This window comes from Bactrocera tryoni, chromosome 2 (assembly GCF_016617805.1).
Source record: "Bactrocera tryoni isolate S06 chromosome 2, CSIRO_BtryS06_freeze2, whole genome shotgun sequence".
Lineage (NCBI taxonomy): Eukaryota > Metazoa > Arthropoda > Insecta > Diptera > Tephritidae > Bactrocera > Bactrocera tryoni.
In genome coordinates, this window is record NC_052500.1 from 51,633,168 (window position 1) to 51,657,786 (window position 24,619).

A 24,619-nucleotide genomic window follows, 5' to 3' on the forward strand; every position below is an offset into this window, starting at 1 on the left:
TCTGCTTCAACGCTGCTTTTTCGGCTTCCACCACTCACAGAAACACCTAGCGCGAAAATGTCTGTCCTGACTCGCCAGATACTCGGCCAGCGAAAAAAAAACTCCATAATTTCCATGAAACCGGTAGATGAAGCAACCATATAAGCTAGTCGACAGTGTGGATGAAATCAACTTTAAAACTGTGAAGGAGTTAAAAAAAGGTCTTAACGCCTCAGTTTGATTCTAAAAATCTACTTAATTATTTACCACAATAAATCGAAAGTATCTAAAATAATATAAGTTTATTCTAATTTGTTTGAACTGTTACCCACATGTTGTGATACTCAGGAAAAACCTGTACACAATCAAAGTCACACTGGAATAGAACTGGACCATTTAAACGGGACTGCACAAGTCAAAATAAAAAATAACTTTTTCCTATTTTGGTTTTTTGGCTAGAGTGAAATTTGACCTCCTTATGCCAATTAATTGATGATTGTGATTGGCAGCCATTTCATGAAAAAAATTAAACAACGAGTAATCTTGAAATTTTTTAGTGAAACCGCGGCCGAAGAATCATTGAAAATATTGCAGTAGTATTTTGGAAGTCAACTTTATCACGAACACAACTATTTGAGAGGTATATACCATTCAGTGAAAGTGGTGAACTCATCGAAAACTTGTCTCATGCGAGTCGTCTATCCACCTCTGTTAATGCCAATAACAGCAAGAGAGATAAGGAAACAATATTTGAAAATCGTCGTGATCCTCTGCTAACATAATTTATGGATCGACTAAACGATTTTCGTTTAAGTTTTGAGTGTGATGCGTGTCAATATTGGATAAGTCACAATACATACCTCAATGCGCCGTCCCGTAGCTTGATTGTATAATAACTGAATTTTTGGCAAACAGAAAACGAGAGGCATCATTCACACTTCCTATTCGGCAGATTTGGCTTCCTGTGACTTATTTTACATTTTGAAACTGATTGTTGAAGGGGGCCGTCGCCCCAGGCGCAACGTCTGGGGGGCGGCAAAACGATCTTCGCTATTTTTTTATATTCAGAAAAATACTTCAACAAATTTTAAAGATAAATAGTTGTACACTCACAATGTAATAATCTGAATAAAAATGGAAAATATTAATTTTTACTCGAATACTCTTCAGTCTTTGAATTTGTCTTATATCTTTTGGCTTATATCTTTCTTAAAACAGGAGGCAAAATAGGTAAAAATTCCTGCAAATTGTGTCAAAAGTGTACAAGATATAGGGCGAAAATGGGTTTTTTCTATGACTTTAATCAGATGTCTTGTAAATTTACTATCAATTTCCTCAAAACCCGTATTGTGAGAGCTTTGGAACTTAATTTGCGTGGCTTCTAGTTCCTAAATTTTATATACCTAATATATCGAAGATATTTTGTAATAATTCACTTTTGTTTGAACCACCTTATGAAACTTGTAGGTGGGTAGATAAAGACGGGCGGCAGAACATCCTTGGCCCCGGGCGCCCGAAGTTGTAGCTACGCCACTGTGAGCCACCAGTTTAAATTTCTCTTATAACTATTTACTATTTTATTCTTTTAAATCTTAGTTTTTTATCAAACAAATTTGATTCTTCCATAGAAATTCATATCCGTTGAAGCTTTTTGTATGCTGAATATGGATAACCTTTCATATTATTTTAAATAATGAATTTATCTGATTCTCATTTCATTTCACTCAAATTCTTCGCCGCCGGCGAAAGGATTAGCGATATGTAAATTGCAGTGAAAATGGCTACAATAATATTGATTTTTATCAGTGAATAAAATTGTTACACAACATTTCACTGAAATATAACGAAGTCAGTTATTTTACATGTGAAACATACTTTCAGATATTTTATTGCAATACTATCGGTTTCAACGATTAAGTTTTTAATATACTATATGTACATGTTTTTGGTAAAGAATACAATGTGGCTGATAATATACTCGTTATCGATAAGAGTTAGTGTCGAAGGTGATAGGAGGAATCAATTGGGGTTTCAAGACCAACCGAGTGTAATATTTAACTGATTTCCTTCCGCTAATACTGTACTTCGGAGCGTACGCACACCGACTGAATTCGGTAGAGGGCGTTCCTAGCTAACAAACGAGCGGCTGGCCAGTTGTCTACGAGGAGCTGGTGTATTTTCGCGTGACGTGTTTCTGTGAGTGGTGTAAGCCGAAAATGCAGCGTTTGTTAGAACAGTGGTACGCGGTTAAGTTCTGTGTGAAACTCGGTAAATATGCGACAAAGGCGTTTGATATGTCAAGCAGGCTTCCCCAGATGTTGCTTTAGCAAGATTTGGTGTGTTTCAGTGCAACAGGCCCTTTTGGAGGCCCGGGAAGAGATCGCTGATGAAGACCGTGCTGGGAAACCTGCGATTTCGACAATATGACTCGTGTTCGCAAAGTTTTGAATTCAGACCGTGGACTAAGTATTCGTTTAATTGCCCAGATGTTAAATTTGTCAAAATCTGTGGTTCATGAAATTGTGATGGAGAATTTTAACATGCGTAAGGTGTGCGCGAAGATGGTCCCAAAAGTGTCCACAGACGATCAGAAATTGCGGCAAGTGGAAGTGTGCCAAGAAAATTTGAACATATGTGAAAGTGACCCTGCAGTCAAGATGTCGCCTCCATGGACTTGTTTTTGTTTCCTTGCTTGAAAAGGCCAATGAAAGGCAAGCATTTTGAGATAATAGATGGGGTCCAAGCAGCATACACTTCATCTCTCAAGGTTACTTTGGAGAATAACTTCCGTTACGCCTTCAATGCTTGTAAATCGCGCTGGCAGCCCATGAAAGAAAAGCATTACGCAGGCGTAGAAGCCATTCAAAAGGCTTGCACCGGCGTACTGGCGGACATACCGCCCAACGAGCTAAAACACTCGTTCGACAGTCTTTTGGATAGTGCAAAAAGCTGTATGGAAGCAGAAGGAGACTATTTTGAATAAAATAAATAAATTTTGCCGGAAAAAATATTTATTCCGTTTTTGTATTTGTTCTGTTTTTTTAAGTCCTGTTTACTATGGAAAGCACCTTGTAGTGTATTATAATTTCGGCGCAGTGTCTTCTACAATAAAGTTTTAGTCTAATGCTAAAAGTTTCATAGTGTTGGGCATGATTAAGTGGTACGTTATAATACATATACTACGTTCATACAGATCTTACATACATTTGTATGTAAGTGTTTAAATGAGTTAAGCATCCACCCACTTTACCCGAAAAAACTGGCGCACACTAATAAGACAGCTTAATTCACCACAGCTGATGACTCTATATCACACCACAATTGTGAACATCACCCAGCAGGCGGCCACCACACTAATAATACAATACCACTCAACACAACTCACCACACTTCTACATCAATCAACCCACTCAACAAAAAGGATAGGAAAAAGGATAGCGAACACAATGCGTTGACACTGCGCCGCGTCGACACCTTTCGCCAGCACCTACAACATTTTTCGTCACACACAGTTCGAGCATCACCATCCGTTTTATATACTACCCTCGTTTTTTGGACACCAATCTCGCGCGCTGCAATTACCACTGCGACCCCCACAATCTAATAACATTAAATTTTAAAACATTTAATTTATCTGTTAAAATTAACATTGGAGATTTAACTTCAAAATAAAATTATACAAAAGAAAAGATTTTTATAATAAATTATATACATTGTCATTATAAACTCAAGTGTACCCGGTACTTTTATTTCGATTGTGCGTGATAACCATTTAAAGATATACATACATATATACATTTGTATCTAATGGTTACGAAACTATTCAGTAAGTAAGGTAAGTCTCTCTAACTGGTAATGTAGAGTAGACGTGACAACCATCGTTTACAAAATGATACAACCTTTGTACATTAGCCATAGCTGAAGCCTTTGAATATGGTAAAAAATGTTAGTAAGATAAAGCCCATTGGAAAAGGAAGACAAAATAACAAACATGAAAGGAAAAATATTTTTCGGGCTATCTGAGCTCCGGAAGAGGAAGAAAAGTGAGTGGTTAAATTTTTAAGAAATAAAACCGGCTTACGTCCTAAACACAAGGCATTTTTATTTCAACTTGTTTTTACTTAATATCGGAAAACGGCACTGATTGGAAATCAAAAATTCCCACAACCAAACAGCCGTTTTTTAAGCGGTTATTCAAGTCTTTCTACTCAGTTCATTTTTGAAGTGTCATCAAAAAGGCAATTAATATTTATATTTTCCACTTTATTAGTTATTTATTTACATTATAAGAATACCTGTACAGGAAAAAATAAAAAAAAAACAAAAGTTTCAATTCAAAAACAAGCAGCTGATAGAGGGGAGGGTCTCAAAATTTGGCATTAGACCAATGTTCTTTATTAACATTACAAGAATATGGGAAAATACGATTTTTATTTCTAGACTAGAATACCCCCTTAAAAATTTATTATTAAAAGAAATTAATTTTAAAAAAATTAAATTAAAAATTTTATCTTCAATCAATTGAAAAACTATTAAAAAATATAGTCCTGAAGTTTCATTGTTTTATTCCGAAAATTTTCGAAGAAATAGGTCCCAGAACCACTGCACTTCATGCAGCAGATATATAGGTACCAAAACTTTGAGGCTCGTTTCCTCGAAACTAGCTTTTTTTATCCGGCCGTCAAAATTGCGAGCGAATTATTAAATCGATTTACTTGAACTAAAGCGTATTTTTTAGACAATTTTATATTCATGTGCGTGATAGAGCTCTTTTCGAGAAAAAATGGCATTTTGACAGTTGTCAAACTATTTTGATGTCGAAAAACAAGGGTAAAAATGGCACTTTTTACAAAATCCAAACCTATATCCTCAATTTTTCGAAAATTTCAAAACCCCTCTACTATGTACTTGATAAAAGCTTCCTGATTAAAAAAAAATTAATTTTTTTCGTTTAAGATAAGAAGCCTAGCCAGGAAGTGAAATGTCAATCAACGGGATCGTTGATATTTCCGCAATTTTTTTTTTTTCATAAAATTACTTTTATTTTGTAGTTCAATAATTTCTCTTAATAAACTATGTGCAAAAAAACGTAATTGATCTGTTTTTATTCTCCCATAGTAAAAGTGGAAAAAAAAATATTTTTTTGATGGTGCTAGAGGTATCATACGCTATCCGCCCCTTAACTCGGCGAGCTTTTTTTGGGTTTTCTCAGATAATTTAAAAAAGGAAACTACAAGTTTGTGGCGTGGACCTGTTAAAGGCTACAAATTTTTCTACTGCTTACTTTTGTAGAACTGCTTATTAGCAGAAAGTTGGGAATCGGAGCATTATAAGTTTTCATAATCTTTTGGAAATACTCCTCATTTTATATCTTCAAATCTATTTATGACCATTAAAAGGTTTTGAAAATAATTGTTTACATAAATAATACTTTATATTCTATTCTTACATTAACCTCTCAGTGATTACTCCGTACATTTCACAAAGGATTACCTTGTTATTCTCACTTTGCAGGTTCAATGAAAAATCACTAAAGCTGCCTTATTCTCTTATTAATATTAAATGCATGCACAAATAACTTACGCATTACATGGAGTTCTCTGCACCTCCTAATTGCACATACATAAATGTTTATTTATTAATGCATTTAAGTGCCGCTTCAAGTCGTGGCGATGGCTGGAGAAGTGGTGAGGAGAAATACGGACGTTTTAGCAACCTTCTCTTCTACGCGTGGTGCAGTGATTTAAAACCTATTACACTTGATGTGCGGCGATAATGTTGAATTGTTGGAATTAGTTGCTAATCCGACTACTTTGCGCGAATTTGCCAAACCTTGCAACTAAATTGAATTTACGATACAAATTGAGGCAATTGGTGTTACACACACACATGCACACATCTGCACGTTTGCTTGTCTGCAGAAAGGGTAAGTGGTGCCTGGAAACAGCCAGTGGGCGGACCACCATTTCACCTGCATTGGCCAATAAATCGTTTAAATTATTTGTGTGTAACTAAAATAAAATACGAAATCATACGGATTCATAGCAAAAAAAAAAAGAAACAAAAAATAGAAATGGTGTGTAATGGAAAAAAGGTTAGTTGGTGGGATTTCGTAATTTGTGCTGTAACACCCAATCAATCTGCAATCGCACAAACGAACCAAAATCGAATTGCGGTTTGACACGAGCAAAAGCGCTTACAAAAAATCACAAAAAAATAATAATAAAACAAATCACCACGCAGTCACACACACCGAAACGGAACGTTAAAAACACATATACAATTTTAAAAAGCTGGGTATATACTATTTTTTAGCTGTGTCTACCTGCAAACATACATGGATGGAAAAAGGTTGAACGACGAATTTATAAAAATACTTTTAAGCTAATTTTTGGGAAATGTTATTTGTTACAAAAAACTAGAAAAATACGTAAATCCATTAAGTGATTGATTAGCGTTTAAGTGGTGTGGATTGGCTGTGATATTTATTGTGGTCTGTGGTCTTTACATTTTACTATTTGTTAAAGAGATAGTGGTTGAACACTTGATTGTACTTAAACTGGGATTCTGCATATTAACAGTTGGAGTTGCAACGACAAATATTTGAAAATTGTTAACATCATATTCGTGGCTTACTGTTATGGGTATACAATAAACAAATTAATCACGAATTTTCAATTCACAGACGATTTGAAGATTTTGGCGAGTTTGCTGGAAACGTATTAGTCGCGTCAAGGACAAGTTTTGTTTCAAATTAAGCAGATTGTCGCCCTTTGCCTCCGTTGCGGGACTTAGTTTCCAAATCTAACCTAACTTATAGACAAATAATAGTAGAAGTTGGCCAGGCAACCAAGTTTCGTTGAGATATCAAACAAATAAGCAAACAATTAAATTCCTTTCAATGAAACTCAGTTAATGTTGTATTTTGATTTCGCTTTAAGGGGCTATACCAGAGTGACACTTTCAAAAAACAATTTTTTTTTGCTTTTCCGATAGCTTATATTTTCAAAAATATTATGTGAAATCGGCAAGGTCGTAAATTGAATAGTTTTTCCAAGGCAGCGTTCTAAAGAGCGACCGCTCGGAGGTACACACATATATAAGTGGAACATTAAACGCGTTTTTCTCGAAACGACTTTTTTCAAAATTGCTGACATCATAACTCAACGAGAAAACCACAATTTTTTACCTAAAAAAATTAATATTTTTTTTCAAAATACCGCCATTTTGTTAATTTTTGATGTTTTTCAAAGACCTTAGATAATTGTATAGGAAATATCTTTAAGTTTAATAAACTTTTTGAATTTTTTTGGTTTCAGCCACTCATTCGGCCGGAATCATGTCAGCAGTTGGGGCCCTTTTTTTGGCTCCCCCGAAGAGCATATAACTCCGTTATTTTTCATAATTTTGTGTAAAAAAAGTCTTAAAATATAGCTGAAAATTAACCTTATTATGTTCACAGAAGTTCGAAACATGCAATAGAGTGCTTTCTTTAAAAAAACTCCCGAAAACCGCCTAATTTTTCATGCGTTACACTGGTAGTGTACAAAAGAAATAAATATTATGCTTGATATATTTTATATTATACATATGTATTTATTGATAGAACTACACTAAATTAACGCCCTAATACCATTACTGTTTTGGGACGAAATTGAACAGCAAACACTACAGAAATTTATAGTATCCAATATCGGTCCACGTATTACCCTATTTTACATATAGATATAATGAATTCATTGCAGAATGAAATTGCGAATTCCTTTGCTTTGATTCTTATTTTCCTCAAATGCATCATTTATTGAATTTAACTTTGATTGAATTTATGTTATATACATTTCACCTATGTAAGTTCATAACGTTAAGCTTAATATTCATACATCGAAATTTCAAAATGACTTAATGCAACTTAGTGAGTCTACGACTTATAATATACATAAGATGATAACATACAAAATTTGATTTTAATAAATTCGGCTTATTAGAATAATGAATGTTGAGTTGTTTCACACAGTTTTTAATATAAAATTTTGAAAACTCTTGAAGATACTTCCCCGGCTTCTATCTGCGGTTACACATGGTTCAATAAATTACTGCACTAGATATGGAGACGTTACCATGAATCAACTCGTTGGCCAAGATCCTGATGTGTTAGACAGAAGACTGGAGAGATAATTTTAAGCATCTAAATTAAACATAATATACGAGTATTTCTACAAATATACATGTACATATTAAGTATAAAACTTGCCTTCTTGTTCAACTAATTTGCCCATCAAGAGCTCTATCTCCGACCAATTTAAGCGTTCTCACCACGCAAACGATTCATCTCAACTTGCCCCATAATGTACAATCTGCCGTTAACTTCAAGCATATCGGTGTTCCGTTTTGTACCCACTTTATGTGGCATAGCATAGCGTAGTTTATCCCAAAATCTGGCATCTTGCCAATCCAAGTATGTGTTCATATCCAAATATGCCTTCAATTCCTTATCCAATAACTCACTGTTGATAATTTCTCCATATTTAATCATAATTATGCGCGCACGACCTTCGTTCAACGAGCAGTGATGCGCTGTGCGAAACTCCATGCGCGCCCACTCAGATTCGATGAAGTGCTGCGAGAGCACAATAATCGTACGTCGCGACTGTTCGACCGATTCGATGATTTGTTCAGGTATATAAGCGCCAGCTAGCCAATTGCGTTCATGCGTACATACACGAAATGGTGGTTCGCACTGCTCGAGTTGTGGTAGTAATATGTGGTTGACAAAGTCAGCCTCTTGGTGCGCATAGGAGATGAACGCATCGAACGTTTTATTCTCATCCAGCTCGTATTCCCGAATGCAACAACGCAATATGTTGTGACCATATAACCAGATTTTAACTTGTAATTTATATTTAAAGAAGAGTGCAATAATAAGAAGGAAAATAATGATGATTACCGATACAGTTGTGATAGCTGCAATCATCCTCTGATAACGTTTAACGCTGTCCTCAATTTGACACAATTCGCTCAGGCTTGCTGTTAGGAGAGTAACATTCTGTTTATTTTCACAGTGTAACTGCTCGACATCGGGTATGCGTTGCCGATGTGCACGTATGGTGTAGATGAGCTGATGTGAGGCACAGTCGCAAAACCAAGGGTTCGCACTTAGATACAGAAACTGTAGTTTCGTGCTCTCGTTGAGAAACACATGCAAAAAAATCAGCACATAACGATTTTAAGCGATTGTTTCGTAGATCCAAAACCGTCAAATTGGTTGGTAGTTCCAAGAGACTTATGTTGGTGATTTGATTGTTCGCGGCGTAGAGCTGTGAAACGTTGGCGTAGCCGAAGGTGGTGCTTAGCGGCAGATTCGTGAAACGATTATTGCTAATATCGAGTAATGAAGTCGTGAGCAAAACTTGCTCGGGACGTGGCAGCTCTTCGATAACGTCGAGTTGTCCGCCTGTGCAATTGATGTGCAGCAATTCAGATTTGGTGGAGCAAACGCAGTTTCTGGGACACTGCACCGCTTGCCAAGCACACAGCTCGTGTCGTCGAAGCTGTGTGAAATCCGTTAATTGTTTGGTTGACTTCTGATTACACTGCAGATCGCTAAAGAGCCTGCTATAGTTATTATTGTAAATCCAAGTTAGTTCGCAATCGCATTCGATATGGTTGCCAGTCATTATGATTTCGCCTTGACAGTCGTTAGTTATACTGAGTAGATTAGATAAAGCATATATGTGTTTAATCAAATTCTGTTCTAAGTTAATTTTGAAAGGGCATGTAATACCGATTTCAAAAATCCAATCCATATTAAATCCGCTCAGAAGATTCCGACTTAAATTTATTAATTTTACCTTACGCTTGCTTTCGTGATACTCGTTAGGTTGCAATGTGCTGATATAATTCAGACCTTCCGCTAAATTCAAGGTCATAAACATATTGCTGTAACGTAAATTTGCAGCCAATGTAGCTGAAGCATTGGCGTAACTCGCACTGCCCCAAATCGTTCGCAGTTTATTATCGCTTAAGTCAAGTCTATGTAGAAAATTCAACGGTTTGAGAATTTGTATAACATTTTCTGTATCGTACAATTGATTGCCTTTGAGTTTCAATTGCCATAATAAAGGGGTTTGCTCAAAAAGTTTAGGCATTAAATATGTCAACGAATTGTAGCTAAGATCCAGTATTATTAGTTGACCCAGTTTAGCAAATTGATTTGGTAATAACTCCACGATTCCATTGTGGCTCAAATTCAGAAAATTCAAATTCGTCAGTGTTGCAAAGACATTTTCGTCCAAAATTTTCATATTATTCCCTGATAAGTCAAGTTGCCTGAGCGCAACAAGTTTTTGAAAATGCTCTTGCGTCAAGTTTTGCAGCGTCATGTTCTGATATAGATTTTTTACGCTAAGCCTTTGCACTTGGCCCTCTGCAAAAAATACATCCTTCGGGAAGTCATAACTGTCTGCTGATGATTTTATAATTAATTCAAAATTATTTTCTTTATGAAAGCCAAAAACTGTTTTTATAATAATGTCCTTGTTATATATTGCTGTTAATTTATTCTGTGCATTCAAATGTATCTGAATTTCCCATACTGCGTTATTCATATGTTTTTCGGGCGTAAAATCTTTACAATTAAACACTTCGATAAAATGTGTTTTAAGTAGAATGGACTGAAATTTATGCTCCAGTAGAAAATCAGTATTTTTCATTTCATTGTAACAAGTAACTAACATATTTTTAGTTACTGCATCGAATTCCATAGCAAAATAGCCAAGTTCATCGTAAACATAGCAACCAACATTATCATTACATATACACGAAATTTCTTCACCCGTAGGGCAATCCTGAATGTGTTCTGAATTAATAGGTTTTATTCTAACACTCACTCTGGAAGTCTGCACATCTAGAAATTTGTTGCTCAAAATCAGTAAATTTGCTATTAAGGCGTATATTATACACATATTTGATAATTTCGTTTGATTTAAATTTAATTTTTTCCTGAAATATTGTTTTTATATTTTCGCCTCAATAACTAAGTTTTGGAGACTAACTCACTTGCACTTACTGAAATACTAAACTGTAAATTTCAAACTGATGCAGACTAAACCATGTAAATCATTATTTAACTTCTTATCAGAAATATTTTTAAAACCGCAAGTACTGATAAAACTCGCCGTAATAAAAATATAGTGATGGTGAAATTACGCCAACGAAAATATTCGGAATATACTATATATATTCAAAAATATTTTTGAAAACCGCAAATACTGAAAGCACTCGCCTTAGTGAACGTATAGTGATGGTAAAATTAAGCTATTTTGAGTAATCGATAATATGTATATCGATATTGAAAAATGTTGAGCTAAATATCTCGTAACAATATGTTGCAACATTTTGCGAAGAGTACAAAAGCTAACGATTGTTTGTATCATTAAAACTAATCGAGAATGCTACGAGTACATAGTTATATCTAAAGTCGGATAAAGGAAATCCGTTATTTTCGAGTTAAATTGAAAGTTTTATCAGCATGTTTGGAATAATCAGATTTATGTTAAACATTGTTGGTTTCCGTTTTGTTTAATAACATATTAGCAATTTGAAGGGAATTTGATGATGCTGCTTCCATAAAAACATACATAGTCTGGAACCCACTTTTGTATTGAAAAAAAAAAGTTGGACCATCAAACAAAATCGTTTGCCATATACAGAAATTGTTAGTAACATTTTGGTGACACAGGAACATGCTATAACTTGGATGAATAAGAACCTTCTAACCAAGCTTTCAGTGAGCTACTATCAATATTTGTGGGCTAGCGTTGTCGCGACAGAGTAAAATCCCTCTCTTTTTTTCCAAAGCTAGTCGCATCTGGGCGATTACTTTCTTCAGACGATTCAATTGTTGACATTAAAAGTCCCATTTAAGATTTTTATCGTAGGGAAGCAGCATAGTAGATACTTTCTTGTCAATCACATGAAACTTTCGTGACCGTTAATCCTGGCTTGGCACCGTTTACGTCGACTTATCGCAATTCGCCTGCAGCCTGAATTATTTTCTCCAGGAGAAGATTTATAAGTAGTCGCCTTATCTGAAACCTCGTTTGGTATCGATCGGCTCTAGAAAGTCCTTTCCGATCCTAACGCAGCTTTTGGTATTGCTAAACGTCAGTTTAAACAGCCACTTTGCGGGTTCCTAAATTCAGACATAGCGGCATAAAGGAAGCTCTTTTTCACGGTGCATGCTTTCGCTCGAGCATATTCTACAAAAAAAAGCTCATGTATGCTACTTATCAGATCTTCGCCGCCGTATTTAAATAGCTCGGCAGGCAATTCATCTGCCCCCTCCGCTTAGTTGTTCTTCGGACGGGTAATTGCTATTCGAAATTTTTCATGGTCGGGCAATGGAACATCTGCTCCATCTTCATCGATTGGGGAATCGGGTTCGACATCTCCAGGTCTTATGATTTCTCTGCCATTCAGCAGGCTGGATAAGTGTTCCCTCCTTAATTTTAGTATGCGCGGTTACAAGATCTCCTCTGGGGTTCTTCAAGTGTATGCTCAAGTCTTGAAACCTTCTGTGAGTCGCCGCATTTTTTCGTATAAAAGTCTTCGTACTCACAAATGCGTCTCGCTTCCCTCTTCAACTCCCGATATCTATCCCATCCCGCACATGTCGTGGTCTATTGTAACGTTCCGAGGTAGGGAGTCTGTTTTCCCTCTAGCAGCTGTTCTTTTGCCTTTTCAAAAAACCAATGGTTTCGGTAATGAGCTTGAAATACCGTCTACTAGTTCTCTTATACCGAGTGATTGAAGAGTACTCTCAGAGAACAGGAGTGGAAATCGGTTAGGAAATTCGAGTGTATGTTGTGATTGCAGCTTCTTGACGTCGAACCTTCCTTGCGTAAGTTGAAGTGCGTTTTTTTTCTGTACAGAGTCGGGTGCGTATCTTGGCTGAAACAAGATATTTCTCCAAATTAGTGCTAGAACCTCGGAGCCCACGTTTAAAATTCGGAAACATGTTTCGCATTTATCACAACATGATCGATCTGGTTGATGGCTTTTCGATCCGGAGACAGCCAGGTAGCTTGACGAATTTTTCTATGCTGGAATCTAGTACCAAAAATAACCATATTTCGAGCCCCGGCGAAGTCGATCAGCCTCAACCCATTTGGGGATGTTTCCTTGTTTAGGCTGAATTTACCGACTATTGTGCCAAAGATACCTTTCTTGCTCACCCTGGCGTTAAAATCGCTAAGCATGATTTTGACATCGTGGCGGGGACAGCTCTCATAGATTCGAACCAAGCGCTCATAGAAGGCATCTTTCGTCACATCGTCTTTTTCTTTCATCAGGGCGTGTGCACAAATCAGCGATATATTGAAGTACTCCGCTTTGATGCGGATTGTGGTTAGACGTTCATCCACCGGAGTGAATGCCATCGGGATATGACCTCTAGTATGTCGCATTTCGTGGACGGCGGTGATATCAGCCATTACTCTAACGAAGACATCAACTACCTGGGCAGCGGCAGGGATCGTCATCAAAAGGGGGGTTTATCATTCGAGTCTAGTTTTTTTTTGCTTTTCATAGGCAGTATTTTTTACACAGCGGGTCCCAAACCTAGCGCACAATCCTGGGAAGGGGATGTTTCGCTTTTTCACTTTAGCTCGCCTTCAAACGGATGTTTTTTAGCAGAGGATACTCGCACTAAGCCCGGAAGTCGTGAGGTGCTTGAGCCATGTGTAAAATAATATTCTCTGGCCACTCTCAGGTGAGTGGCACTCAGAGAACTTTCCTAACGTGCATGAACTTCTACACATAATTCCATCCTTCATATTTCAACAGTACAAATGTAAATTTTCAGCTAATGATATTTGGCAGAGCAGCAGTTAAAGTGTTTAGAACACTCCCTACTCAAAAAAAATTGGCTCTCACTTCTTTCACGCCTCCGGCTGACTGGCTTATGTGAAACAAAAATAGTTAGCGGCGTTTTAATCTGTAGGCTTAAGTGATTTTTAATAGTTCATTCAATGCGTTTGCATGTGCCGAGTGTACCCTTTAAATGTCATGTCATTCAGTCAAGCCGTTGGAGATACGATCGAGGTAAATTTGATAACACAATTTTGAGAAAAATGCGTTTAAAGTTACAAATCCACCAATCAGCGTTCGGCACAGCTCCTCTTTTCAACCGATGCATTTTTAAAACGGCGAAGGGTTTAACAAAATCTCTATATTGATTTTTATCGGTCATTTTGTATGATAGCTGTATGCTATAGCTTACCGATCTGAGCAATGCCTCGGACAAAAATGTAAAATTTTGTGTACATATTTCGTTAAATAAAAAAGTTGTCGTTACAAGGGCTCGTTTTCAATAAATCAGTTTGTCTGACGGTTATATGCTATAGTGGTCCGATGTGAACTATGCCAAATTTCGTGAATATATCTTATTACGAAGTTTTGGACGTTATCTGAAAAACTGATGGACTAACTATTTCGCACATTTATAGACATACGATCAGACAGACGGGCATGGCTAAATCGACTCAGCTCATCAGGCCGATAATTTGTAGGGTCTTCTGCCTTTAATCCCGGGTGTTACAAACTTTCGGTCAAACTTAGCATTTCCTATTTAAATTCGTTCGACATGCTTTTGGATCGTGCAGAAAGCTGTATTAAAGCGGAAGGAGATTATTTTGAATAAAATAAATTGATTTTGCCGAAAAAACCATTTGTTCTGTTTTTTTTAAGTCCGGTTTTCTTTGAAACGCTCCTTGTAGAGTATACGAGTAGTCAACCGGATGTTCGAAAAACCTAATATTAGTTGTATGGGAGCTAGGCCAAGCTTTTGCTAACTAATTATTTTTGGCACAAAGATATACCGTTATGTGTAAAACGCGCTCTCTTATTTCTACTGAGATAACTCAAATATTGGCCGATATATGCGGTAACAGTATCGTTATCATCATCGTTTATTTTAACAATATTGGTAGGAGTTTTTATATTATCCATGCTGACCGGATTTGGTTATTATAGCTTGAGTGGTTAAAATGGTAAAAATTTTTGTCCCAAAGATGTCCCTGGCTCCTGCGATCCTTTTGCCAAATTATGGCACTTTATAAGTTTTCGGTTAATAGCGATTTGTGGGCGTGACAGTGGTTCGTTTACGCCCATCTGCGACCTCGAATTTTTTTTTTTGTACTAAGGAAGCTGCATTCCAAGTTTAATGAAAAGATGTCAATTTTTACTCAAGTTACAGCTTGCACGGACGGACGGACAGACAGTCTACCGGATTTCAACTTTTCTCGTCATCCGGATCATTTATATATCTATATACATATCGTCACCTGAAATGCAAAATAACGTAACATCACTTTTCGTAGGTTTACAGGAGAAGCAAAAAACCGTATAAAAAGAAAACCACTTCAGATATTGAAACAAAATTTTCAAATCTGAATTAACATGAACCTATAAGTATATTTTAGAAAAAAAATAATGAAAAAATTAAGCAAATTTTATAGTAGGTGTCTTACGTTATTTTGAATTTTCATTTCTGAAACAAAATAACGTATGATCAATCTAAATTTGTATAAAGATTAAAAATTTGAATATTAATACTTTTTTTTAATTTAAAATAAAAACAGTTGCAAGTTTTTAATATTTCATTTATTTTTATTATTATTATGTACATAAGTACCAGAAAAAATTTAAATATTTCAAGCTAAAAAATGAGGATAATGTTTAATTATTATTTATTTAATAACTAATTATTCAAAAGGTATATTATCATAAAAGTAATAACAGTCTACTGAAATTAAAGCTTCTAGGTCCTGCAGATGTTGCCATTTCTTCTTAGTTATTGTTAAACTTTGCAATAGAATAGGCTGCTGAATTCCTAAAAAAGCACGGGCCTGATTACTTGGATCATGGAGTCCCTAAACCGAAGTCTGGCGGCTCCTTCTCTACCCATATTCCGAGGGAGTTGTGAGTGGGAAGAAGCCGTTGGAGAAAAGTTACAGTGAGCTTCTTCATGGATGGGTCAAAGGTGGAGAGGTATACTGTCAGGAGCTCTCTATCAACTCCAGTTTCTCCAACTTCCTAAGTATTGCCGTGTCTTCCAGGCCGAGATTGGAGCCATTAAGGTAGCAGTAGACTTACTACTCCGGAGTGCACCCTCCTTCAGAGGAGTGACCATCGACTCAGATAGCAGAGCGGCGATTCCAGCCTTGAACTCATTAACAATGAGAGAATTCAGAGCTGATCGAAGACCTAACCTCGCTATCAGTAGCATCGAGTGCCTTTGTGATAAGAATGATATGAGTGCCAGACCACAGCGGAATTGCAGGAAACATGAGCTAGCAAGAAGAGTCTTACCAGACGCCATCTGCAGAAGCTGTATGGAAAAAGATTAGGTGGAAACAACTCAACGCTTCCTTCTTGGCTGTCTTGAGTTAGGAAGGTCAGGACTTAATCACTTGGGGGCGCATACCTTCAGACATCCCACCGAACTGGCGGGAAGCGTTTTGTTAATTTATAAGTTCGAACACAGGAGTTATTCTTTTCTATGGCCTCACAAAGGACTACATATGCACATATATGTATATAGTAGTCCACGTTCGATCAACGATGTAGCCTAAACTTACCAACTTAACTTAATCACTAAAAATAAACATAAACAATAAATGAAGGCTAACTTCGATATAAAACAAGAAAACACTCTGTTATATTTACATACTTTAGTGATGATACGTTATTTTGTTTAACGAAATCAAGCACTTGATGATACGTTTTTTTTGAATTTTTAATATAGCTTGGGTATTTTTGATCGCAGAAGCTTAAAATTTGCGACACATATGTAATATGATGTGGTGAATCGTAATCAGTAAAAAACTCAATTTTGAATTTTTTGATGATACGTTATTTTGCATTTCAGGTGACGATATATAAAAGAAAGTGACGTTAGTTACTACGCTTATAACTGGAGAACGCCTGGATCGATTTCGGTGATTACCACCAATTCGGACAGGTCTCCGCCCAAACAAGGAGAATACTTAAGAAAATTCTGGAAAATTTTCCGGAAAAAAATTATGAAGAAAATAAATTTTCAAATACGATTTTAAAAAGGAAATAAAAACGAGCATGATTTTAAATGCTGGCGCATAACTCAAAAACGCCTGTACCAATTTTGCCAATTCTTTTTTTAAAATATTCGTTGAGGCTCAAGGATGGTTTTTATGGCAAAAAAAATCGAATAATTGCAGGAAAACCCCTAAAAAGAGCCCTTTTCTTTTTCCCATACAAACGAATGAATGCTGTTAGTAACGCTAATGCTCGAGAACAGCTAAACCAATCTTGATAAAATTTTCAGAGGTTGTTTGCTGTGGATCGAAGAAAGTTTAGAAATAAAAAACCGTAAGCTTTTCGTGAGGAAAAGTCGGAAAGTTGGACAATTCCAAAAAAATAACTTTTTTTCATACAAAAATTTTTTTTTCAACTTTTTTCCTTTTGTTTTTCAATTGTCAAATTTGTCGTTTGCTTTCTTTATTCCGGTTATTAAAAAAAAAATTATTGAAATTTATTCCGTGAAAACGTTATGTGTGTTTCACACAAAGTGCTCAATTACACATTGAAATTTGTTACGATGCCACGAAAAGGTCGCGTTCGTTTTGGCATCAACATAAGTATGTATATTGACAGCCCATGGCACATGACCGAGTATTCCTAGGATGCGATGACTTACGAATGAAATTATGGATCGCGGGAAATCAGCAAGCGATCGTCACGATGTCAGAGGACAACTTTTCAAACAACAGTTGCGATGTTTTGTAAACTTTATCTTAAAGCAACGTATATGTGGTGCTGTTAGATGCTGGATGTACTCTGTTGAGTGGCAAAAGAGAGGTTTTCCGCACGCACATATTCTTCTTTGGATGGTGGATGATGGTTACACCAAATCAAATTGATGAAATCATTTCTGCGGAAATTCCTGATCCAGAGATTGAAGCAGAATTATACCAAACCAATATGGTTCATGTACTTTACGCACATAACAATACCACTTCGGTTTGTATGTCTGACAATAAATGTACGAAACACTATCCACGTGCTTCTCTTTCGGAAACACAAACTAGAAATGATGGATATCCAATGTATCAGCGTCGCTCACCAGATGACAATGGCAGAGCATTTAGAATTCAATTTAGGAGCGTGAATATCGAAGTTAACTACACATTGAAGTCGACAACATATGGATCGTACCATATTCGCCACTGTTGTCTAATTCACATTCAAAAGTCTTGTCAATGTTACGTATTGCAGTTTGGTAATTGTAATCGATAAAATACGTGTGTAAATACGTCACCAAAGGAAGTAACATGGCGGTTACTGATCTTGAACGATACGGTCGATACGTGAACTGTAATAAAGCGCTTTGTATAATATTTACTTTTGCGATTCATGAACGTTTTCCAACTGTTGTCCGTCTCGCAGTTAATTTGGAGAATGACCAAATAGTCTAATTCAACACAGAGAATACAGTACAGACAAAGAAAACACCCCCAGCAACAAAATTAACATTTACGAGTTTTTTCTCAACTTTCGCCAGTGAATCGTTTGCGAGAACTTGCTCTATTCGGAAATATCTTGATATTATACATACAATTACAATTACATTTGCTGGAACATGATAATCACTGGAATGAAGTTCGCACACTTTTCGCGATGATCAGCCATCAAATTAGCGTCAATTATGGAATACGAACAAAAATGACATTGCCGAAGATATTTTACATCGTATTCGCTAAGAATTGGAAATGGGTAAATTCCGGTTGATACTTCCGGTGGTTTGATATCAATTCCATCTTCCCTTTATCAATTCATCAAAGATGAACTCATCATTAATATTCGGACATTCGACAATTTATCGTAACTACAATTCCTTAAGTGCACGCGCAATGTTAGCTGCCAAAAATACCGATGTTGTTGACTTAAACTGGAATATTCAAAGTCAAATTCCGGGAGACTTGCGCTCATACAAATTGATCGATCGTGTAATGGAAACTGTGTAATGGAGCCTGACTGATTGTGACGCAGCTATCGAATACAAAGGGGCAGAATGCTTGATTCTACGAATTCCTCTGAGTTCTTACGATTTGCCATTTCAGTTCAAACGTATTCTGTTTCCAGTGAAAATTGCATTTGAGACACAAGGATAGTCGCATAGTGTATGGTATACATTTGGAAATGCTATGTTTTTCACTCGGCCAGATATACGTGGCCTGCTTACGAGTTGGGAAACCATCTTTTCTATAGTACACCGGACCAGAAACCAAAAATGTTGTTTATCAAACTGCGATACATTGAAAAAAAGTGAAATGATAAATTCAACTTTTTCATTTCTAAATACATAATTTCACGCAGGACAACGACTGCGGGGTCAGCTAGTACTGTATACATATATGTATATATAACACTATATCTATCTCCTTTAGTTTTATGCGATACATACAACCGTTAGGTGAACAAAACTATAATGCTCTGTAGCAACTGATCGCAAGAGTATAAAGATTAATAAAAATGTTTAAGTGTTCTTTATTGTGTTATTATGTTATTTTATTTTAATTATGTACTGACGTATATTTTTACGTGCTTGATTTTGGATAGTTAAGTGGTCTCAATTAGTGAAACTTTTAAAAGTATTACATGCAGTTATATAAATATATGTAGTGCAATTACAAGAGTGGTCCAATAAATTCTTGGGCTCCCTGGCCGATCTCGTCGCTATGGTACTAACGTTTAGTACACCTTCATAGCTATTTACTGTAAACATTTCAGCCAAATAGGAATTATAGGCACATGTAGATTTAGAAAAATGGAAGAGTGCAATATACGCCGATAATTCAATTCTTGAAGAAACAACTCGCATTAAAATAAATGGGCTGGATAGTGCATAAGATTATATAGTCAAAAATTAGTTTAATGAGTTTCAACATGGACTCACGTTGGTTTTACATGAGCTAAACTCAGATACTAAAGCGCCATGAAAAACGTGGAGGCAGTTCCTATATTACGAGACAAACGTAATCCAAAATAATTTCTGCGGGACACAATCAAAAGAACCCAAAGCAATGTCCTTCAACCGCCAATCCTGTCCTGTTGGACGATTAACCAATGATGACCGTTTTCTGGTATTCACAAGATGTGATTTACATCGATTTTCTTGGCTAAATATTAATCGGACTACCCTCGTCTGTGTGGAACACAAAATTGAAATGAAAGCTTTCGTTTAATGGAAATCATAATCACGTTCGCACAAGGCCAATCACGGACATATGTATGTGTTTCTTTTCATACGTATGTACAAAGAAGAATACTTTGGAACACACTATAGTTGACCTATGTGAATATTCAACTCTTTCCCGCACACATTTGCAGTGCACACAAGAGCGAGAGTTTGTAATTATAGAATACTCGAACGAGCATGTGCGCTGGGAATCTCTAATTTAGGACCCAACGCACAATTTCGTATCACCCACCACAACCACTACTCTTGCATCTATGTACATCGTATACGCATGAAAATATGAACCACGTCACGGAGTGAGATTTGTGGTTCGTACAACAACAGAATGCATACAGCCTGTAATTTCATTTTTTTGCAACAACTACAATAGTTACAAAATCGACAGCAATCAACGTTCAAACAACAGAAGTAGCTGCTGGCGGTCGTACTCGTATTGTAGTGCAATTTTCCAATTGAAATTATCCAATAGCTGAGAGCACACCGCACCGCAAGCAGTAGCTGCCACAATATTCGCAAGTCTTTGCAAAAAGTCGAGCCGAAATGGAGCGTAGTATAGCGTCAGTCTGGCGCTCATACTAGCAGAGCTGTAGGGCGTTTGTCAAAATGAAAAAAAAAATTCAAATCAGTTAACTCAAGTCTGAAAATCGCTTTTAATTGCATTCGGAAATCAGCAAGTATTGGCGATTCAAGTAACGCGAGGTCGCTATGTTTGAACGGAAACGACGACATAATGCTTGGACATAGTAAACATATTTAAGGACTGTCCCGTAAAAAATTTACCCTTCGTTTTTCATTAATAACAAGAAAACCAAAGAATTTTTTCAAAGTCTTGTTTTATTTCTTATTAATGAGTACTATGGAGATTACAAATTGTAAATAACATTTAGCAAATTTTTATTTTCTGTAAAAATTTCTCACTTTTTTCTTAAGGCCCTTCATTATGTTTTGTACAGTGTTTTCATCGATAGTACCGTACGACCTTCGCCACTTATTTCTAAAATCTTGTAAATTTTTTGCAGTACCTATACTCTTCCGGAGATTTGATTTCATTAGAGCCCAATATCTCTCAATAGGTCGAAGCTCTGTGTTTGGAACAATATTGACATTATTGCTTTCATACCACTCCATGGTAGCTGTAGAATAGTGAGAAGTTGCTAACTCAGGCCAGAATATTACAGTACCCTCATGTTCGCGAATAAATGGCAAAAGACGTTTTTGAAGACACTCGCTAATATAAATTTTTGAATTGATTGTGCCCTGTGTTACAAAAACACTGCTTCTCAAACCGCAAGTACATATCGCTTGCCATACTGCTTGGGAAATTTGGTAATTTTCTTTTCCTTAAATTTTCTCTGTACTTGCCCCTTCTTCATACAGGTATAATACTCATGCCCCGGTAACTGTTTGAAATCTGCCTTAACGTAGGTTTCGTCGTCCATCACGCAACAGTCAAATTTTGTTAGGTATCCTTCATACAAATTCCGAATTCGTTTTTGAGCAACCAATTGCTTTTCATCGGAACGAACTGGCACTCTTTGAACTCTATATGTCTTTAGCTTACTATCACTCTTTATCCTTTGTACAGTACTTTTAGAGGTACCTGCTTTAACCGCAACATCTCGTACTGAAGTGTTGGGATTCTGCTTAAAAACTTCCTTCACTCTTTTTGCCAAATTTCCTTCTGCACCTGCTTTTCTACTTAAACTTTTTTTTCGTATAGTAGATACCCCCTTTTTGTAATTCGAAACAACCCTTTTAATAGTACTTTCCGATGCTCCATTTTTTTTGCTATAACTGAATATTTTAATTCTGGATTTTCCAGGTAAGTGGACAAAACCAAATCGCGCACTTTTCCTTGATTGCTAGACATCTTAATAGTTTGAAGTGTTGACACCAAATGTTATACATTTTGTTAATCGCCAGATTATAGAGAAAAAAAACAAGTCCCCATTGAGACTAATGCCATAAACAGTTACGTCATAATCTTAAGGAATAAAAGGGTCAATTTTTTACGGGACAGTCCTTATATATGGTATGTACAACCTTTATCTGGTTATAGCAGATCCTATACTAGATTAGGTAAATAAACATAATTTTACTTGCACAGCTTAAGATGTTTGTCCGTTGTGTTGCTCAGGGCTCCTGGGTATGAATAAAAAAATGCCGTCGCATTTTGAGAAAACGACTAAAGTTTGCTTAGTTTTGTTATTGATTAGTTGCGACCTCCATATCCGTTTTCTTTTACGTGCCAATGTGGACTGGTTGCTAACTAAAGCTTGCTGGGTTCGCGAGAAACCGATAGATCTACCCCCCACATACACGAAAATAGAGAAAGCCCTGCTAATTTTCGTCATAATGGAGTTAGGGTATGGGGGCCTTTTCTTGAAAGCTCATCGGCTCTACGTTTTCCGACGATTCAGCCGTGGCCAGGCATCAGGATAAGTTTAATACTGAAGTACATAGCTTGGTACTGCGGTCATTCATCTCAAGGCCCATATAACAACTTCGCTACCTTAATGGTTGCCACTTTTTCTTGAAAGATGCTACAGTGGTCTGACAGTTTGAAACAAGAGTTGTTTAAGAGCTCCCTCCATTCTTCTATTAAACTTCGATCCATCCATGAAAAAGTTCCTGCACATCTTTTCGAGCGACACCGACCCATCCACAAATCTAACCCAGGTATGTGCGCGGAGAAGATGTTGCAAAAAGTAGTTTCACGTTACAGATCCTTTACTAACACTAACAACGATGGAATTGACAAATACAATTATTTTACAAACAAGACCGCTTTCGTTGAAAAGTTTCTTTAAAAAACTGCATGGCGCTACAAAATCAGTTGGGAGAGAAAAAAAACTTTCTCGATATATGACAAGGACTTATGATATCCCGTCCTAAACTGTGAGAACTTATTGGAAATCATTGTTCTTCACTTCTTATTGAATAATTCTTATCTTAATGGTATGTATGGTGTCAAACATGGGTTGAATCAGATCAATATTTCCCTGTACCCCCATATATTTAATATAAAGATACTTATTTTTTTCAGAGCTATTGCTCTGCTGTTACTTGATATAATCAATAAATATGATTTTATGGAAGGAAACATGTCGTGAGCACATTAGCTCGCGCCGCGGGCCCGTGTCGTGGCTCATAAGATCGTGCGATTTAATACCGCTGGACAATTTTGTGTGGGTCTATGTATCGCTACGCGCATTGAAGGCTATTCCATTAAGAGGGACAACATATTTTGGAAAAAAAAATTAATAACTTTAAAATTATGAACGAAGTCTTACTATTGTTCTTAGTAGCATTACGAGTAATTGTATTTATAGTATACTAAACAATACTGTATACCAGTCTTCAAATCTAACATGGTGTTAGGTAATGTTTTGTGCCGTTTCCTCAGACATAAATTGTCCTAATATAAGGTACAAAAAGCATAGACAACCATTACATACGAACAGTCGACTCTCGGGTTGTTCAAAACAAAAAGGTTGTACCAAAAAACTGTAAAAACTTTATGATATCACCTGCACGACAAAGCTCGATAGTTACCCTTGAGGTAGAAGCATAGGTAGAGGGACCCGGGAATCCCATATCATATTGAATCGTGACATATTGAAGTCTGCCTACCTTAGTATTGTCTCTGATGCGAACTTTCAGTGTAAAAATCAAGAATAAGAAAATTTCCCCCACAACTGATTCTACGTTATTGTAATTGATACGGATTTTATTCGGCCAAGCGCTATCACTTCAGCGATCTAGCAATATATAGATTGATAAAAGTTAAGAAAATAATTCTAATTATGCCTGTTACAACTAGATCGACATTTGAGTTAGTAATGTCCTACTAGCTTTCATGATTTGTTCCACATAGAACTAAGAGGCTTGAAAATAATTGCTTGCCGCCTGAATTTGTTTATATCAGATAAGATATTTTATAATATTATATTTTATTGCAAAGTTTTTGTTGAAAACAAAAACCGAACGGCTACATAAAGGAGCGGAAATATTTTGCCTCAAATACGATAACAATAAAAAATGCACAAAGGTTCTCATAAACTTGAGCACGTGATTTGATGTTTCCTGTCATATTACACGTGTGTATGTTTTGCTCCTACGCAACATATGGTTTGAAAATGGTGTGCCTATGTTGACTTACACTTCCTTGAGTTCGACGTATATTGATGAATAAGCATATTAGGGTGTGCTATTTCTATTCAACTTCTTTTTCAACCAAAATAGGGGATAAAAATGCTTAAAGTAAAAAGGAAACTTCTTCAAATTAAAATTTTAGGGTTCTGTTATTACCAGAAAACTTTATCAGTTTATTTTGATAATGCG

At 36.3% G+C, this 24,619-nt stretch overlaps 2 protein-coding genes across 2 annotated transcripts; both read right to left on the bottom strand.

The window, feature by feature from the left end:
- Positions 1 to 8,278: 8,278 nt before the first annotated feature.
- On the bottom strand, positions 8,279 to 8,950 carry LOC120768747 (protein toll-like). The gene has a single exon (XM_040095519.1). It carries the CDS (start codon positions 8,948 to 8,950, stop codon positions 8,279 to 8,281), a length of 672 nt encoding a protein of 223 aa, XP_039951453.1.
- An 82-nt stretch (positions 8,951 to 9,032) lies between these two features.
- Positions 9,033 to 10,358, bottom strand: LOC120768748 (protein artichoke-like). Its single transcript, XM_040095520.1, has one exon. It carries the CDS (start codon positions 10,356 to 10,358, stop codon positions 9,033 to 9,035), a length of 1,326 nt encoding a protein of 441 aa, XP_039951454.1.
- Positions 10,359 to 24,619: the final 14,261 nt, after the last annotated feature.

Coding starts and splice junctions, on each gene's coding strand:
- LOC120768747 (XM_040095519.1), bottom strand. CDS start 8,950: ATGATTGCAGCTATCACAACTGTATCGGTAATCATCATTATTTTCCTT.
- LOC120768748 (XM_040095520.1), bottom strand. CDS start 10,358: ATGACGCTGCAAAACTTGACGCAAGAGCATTTTCAAAAACTTGTTGCG.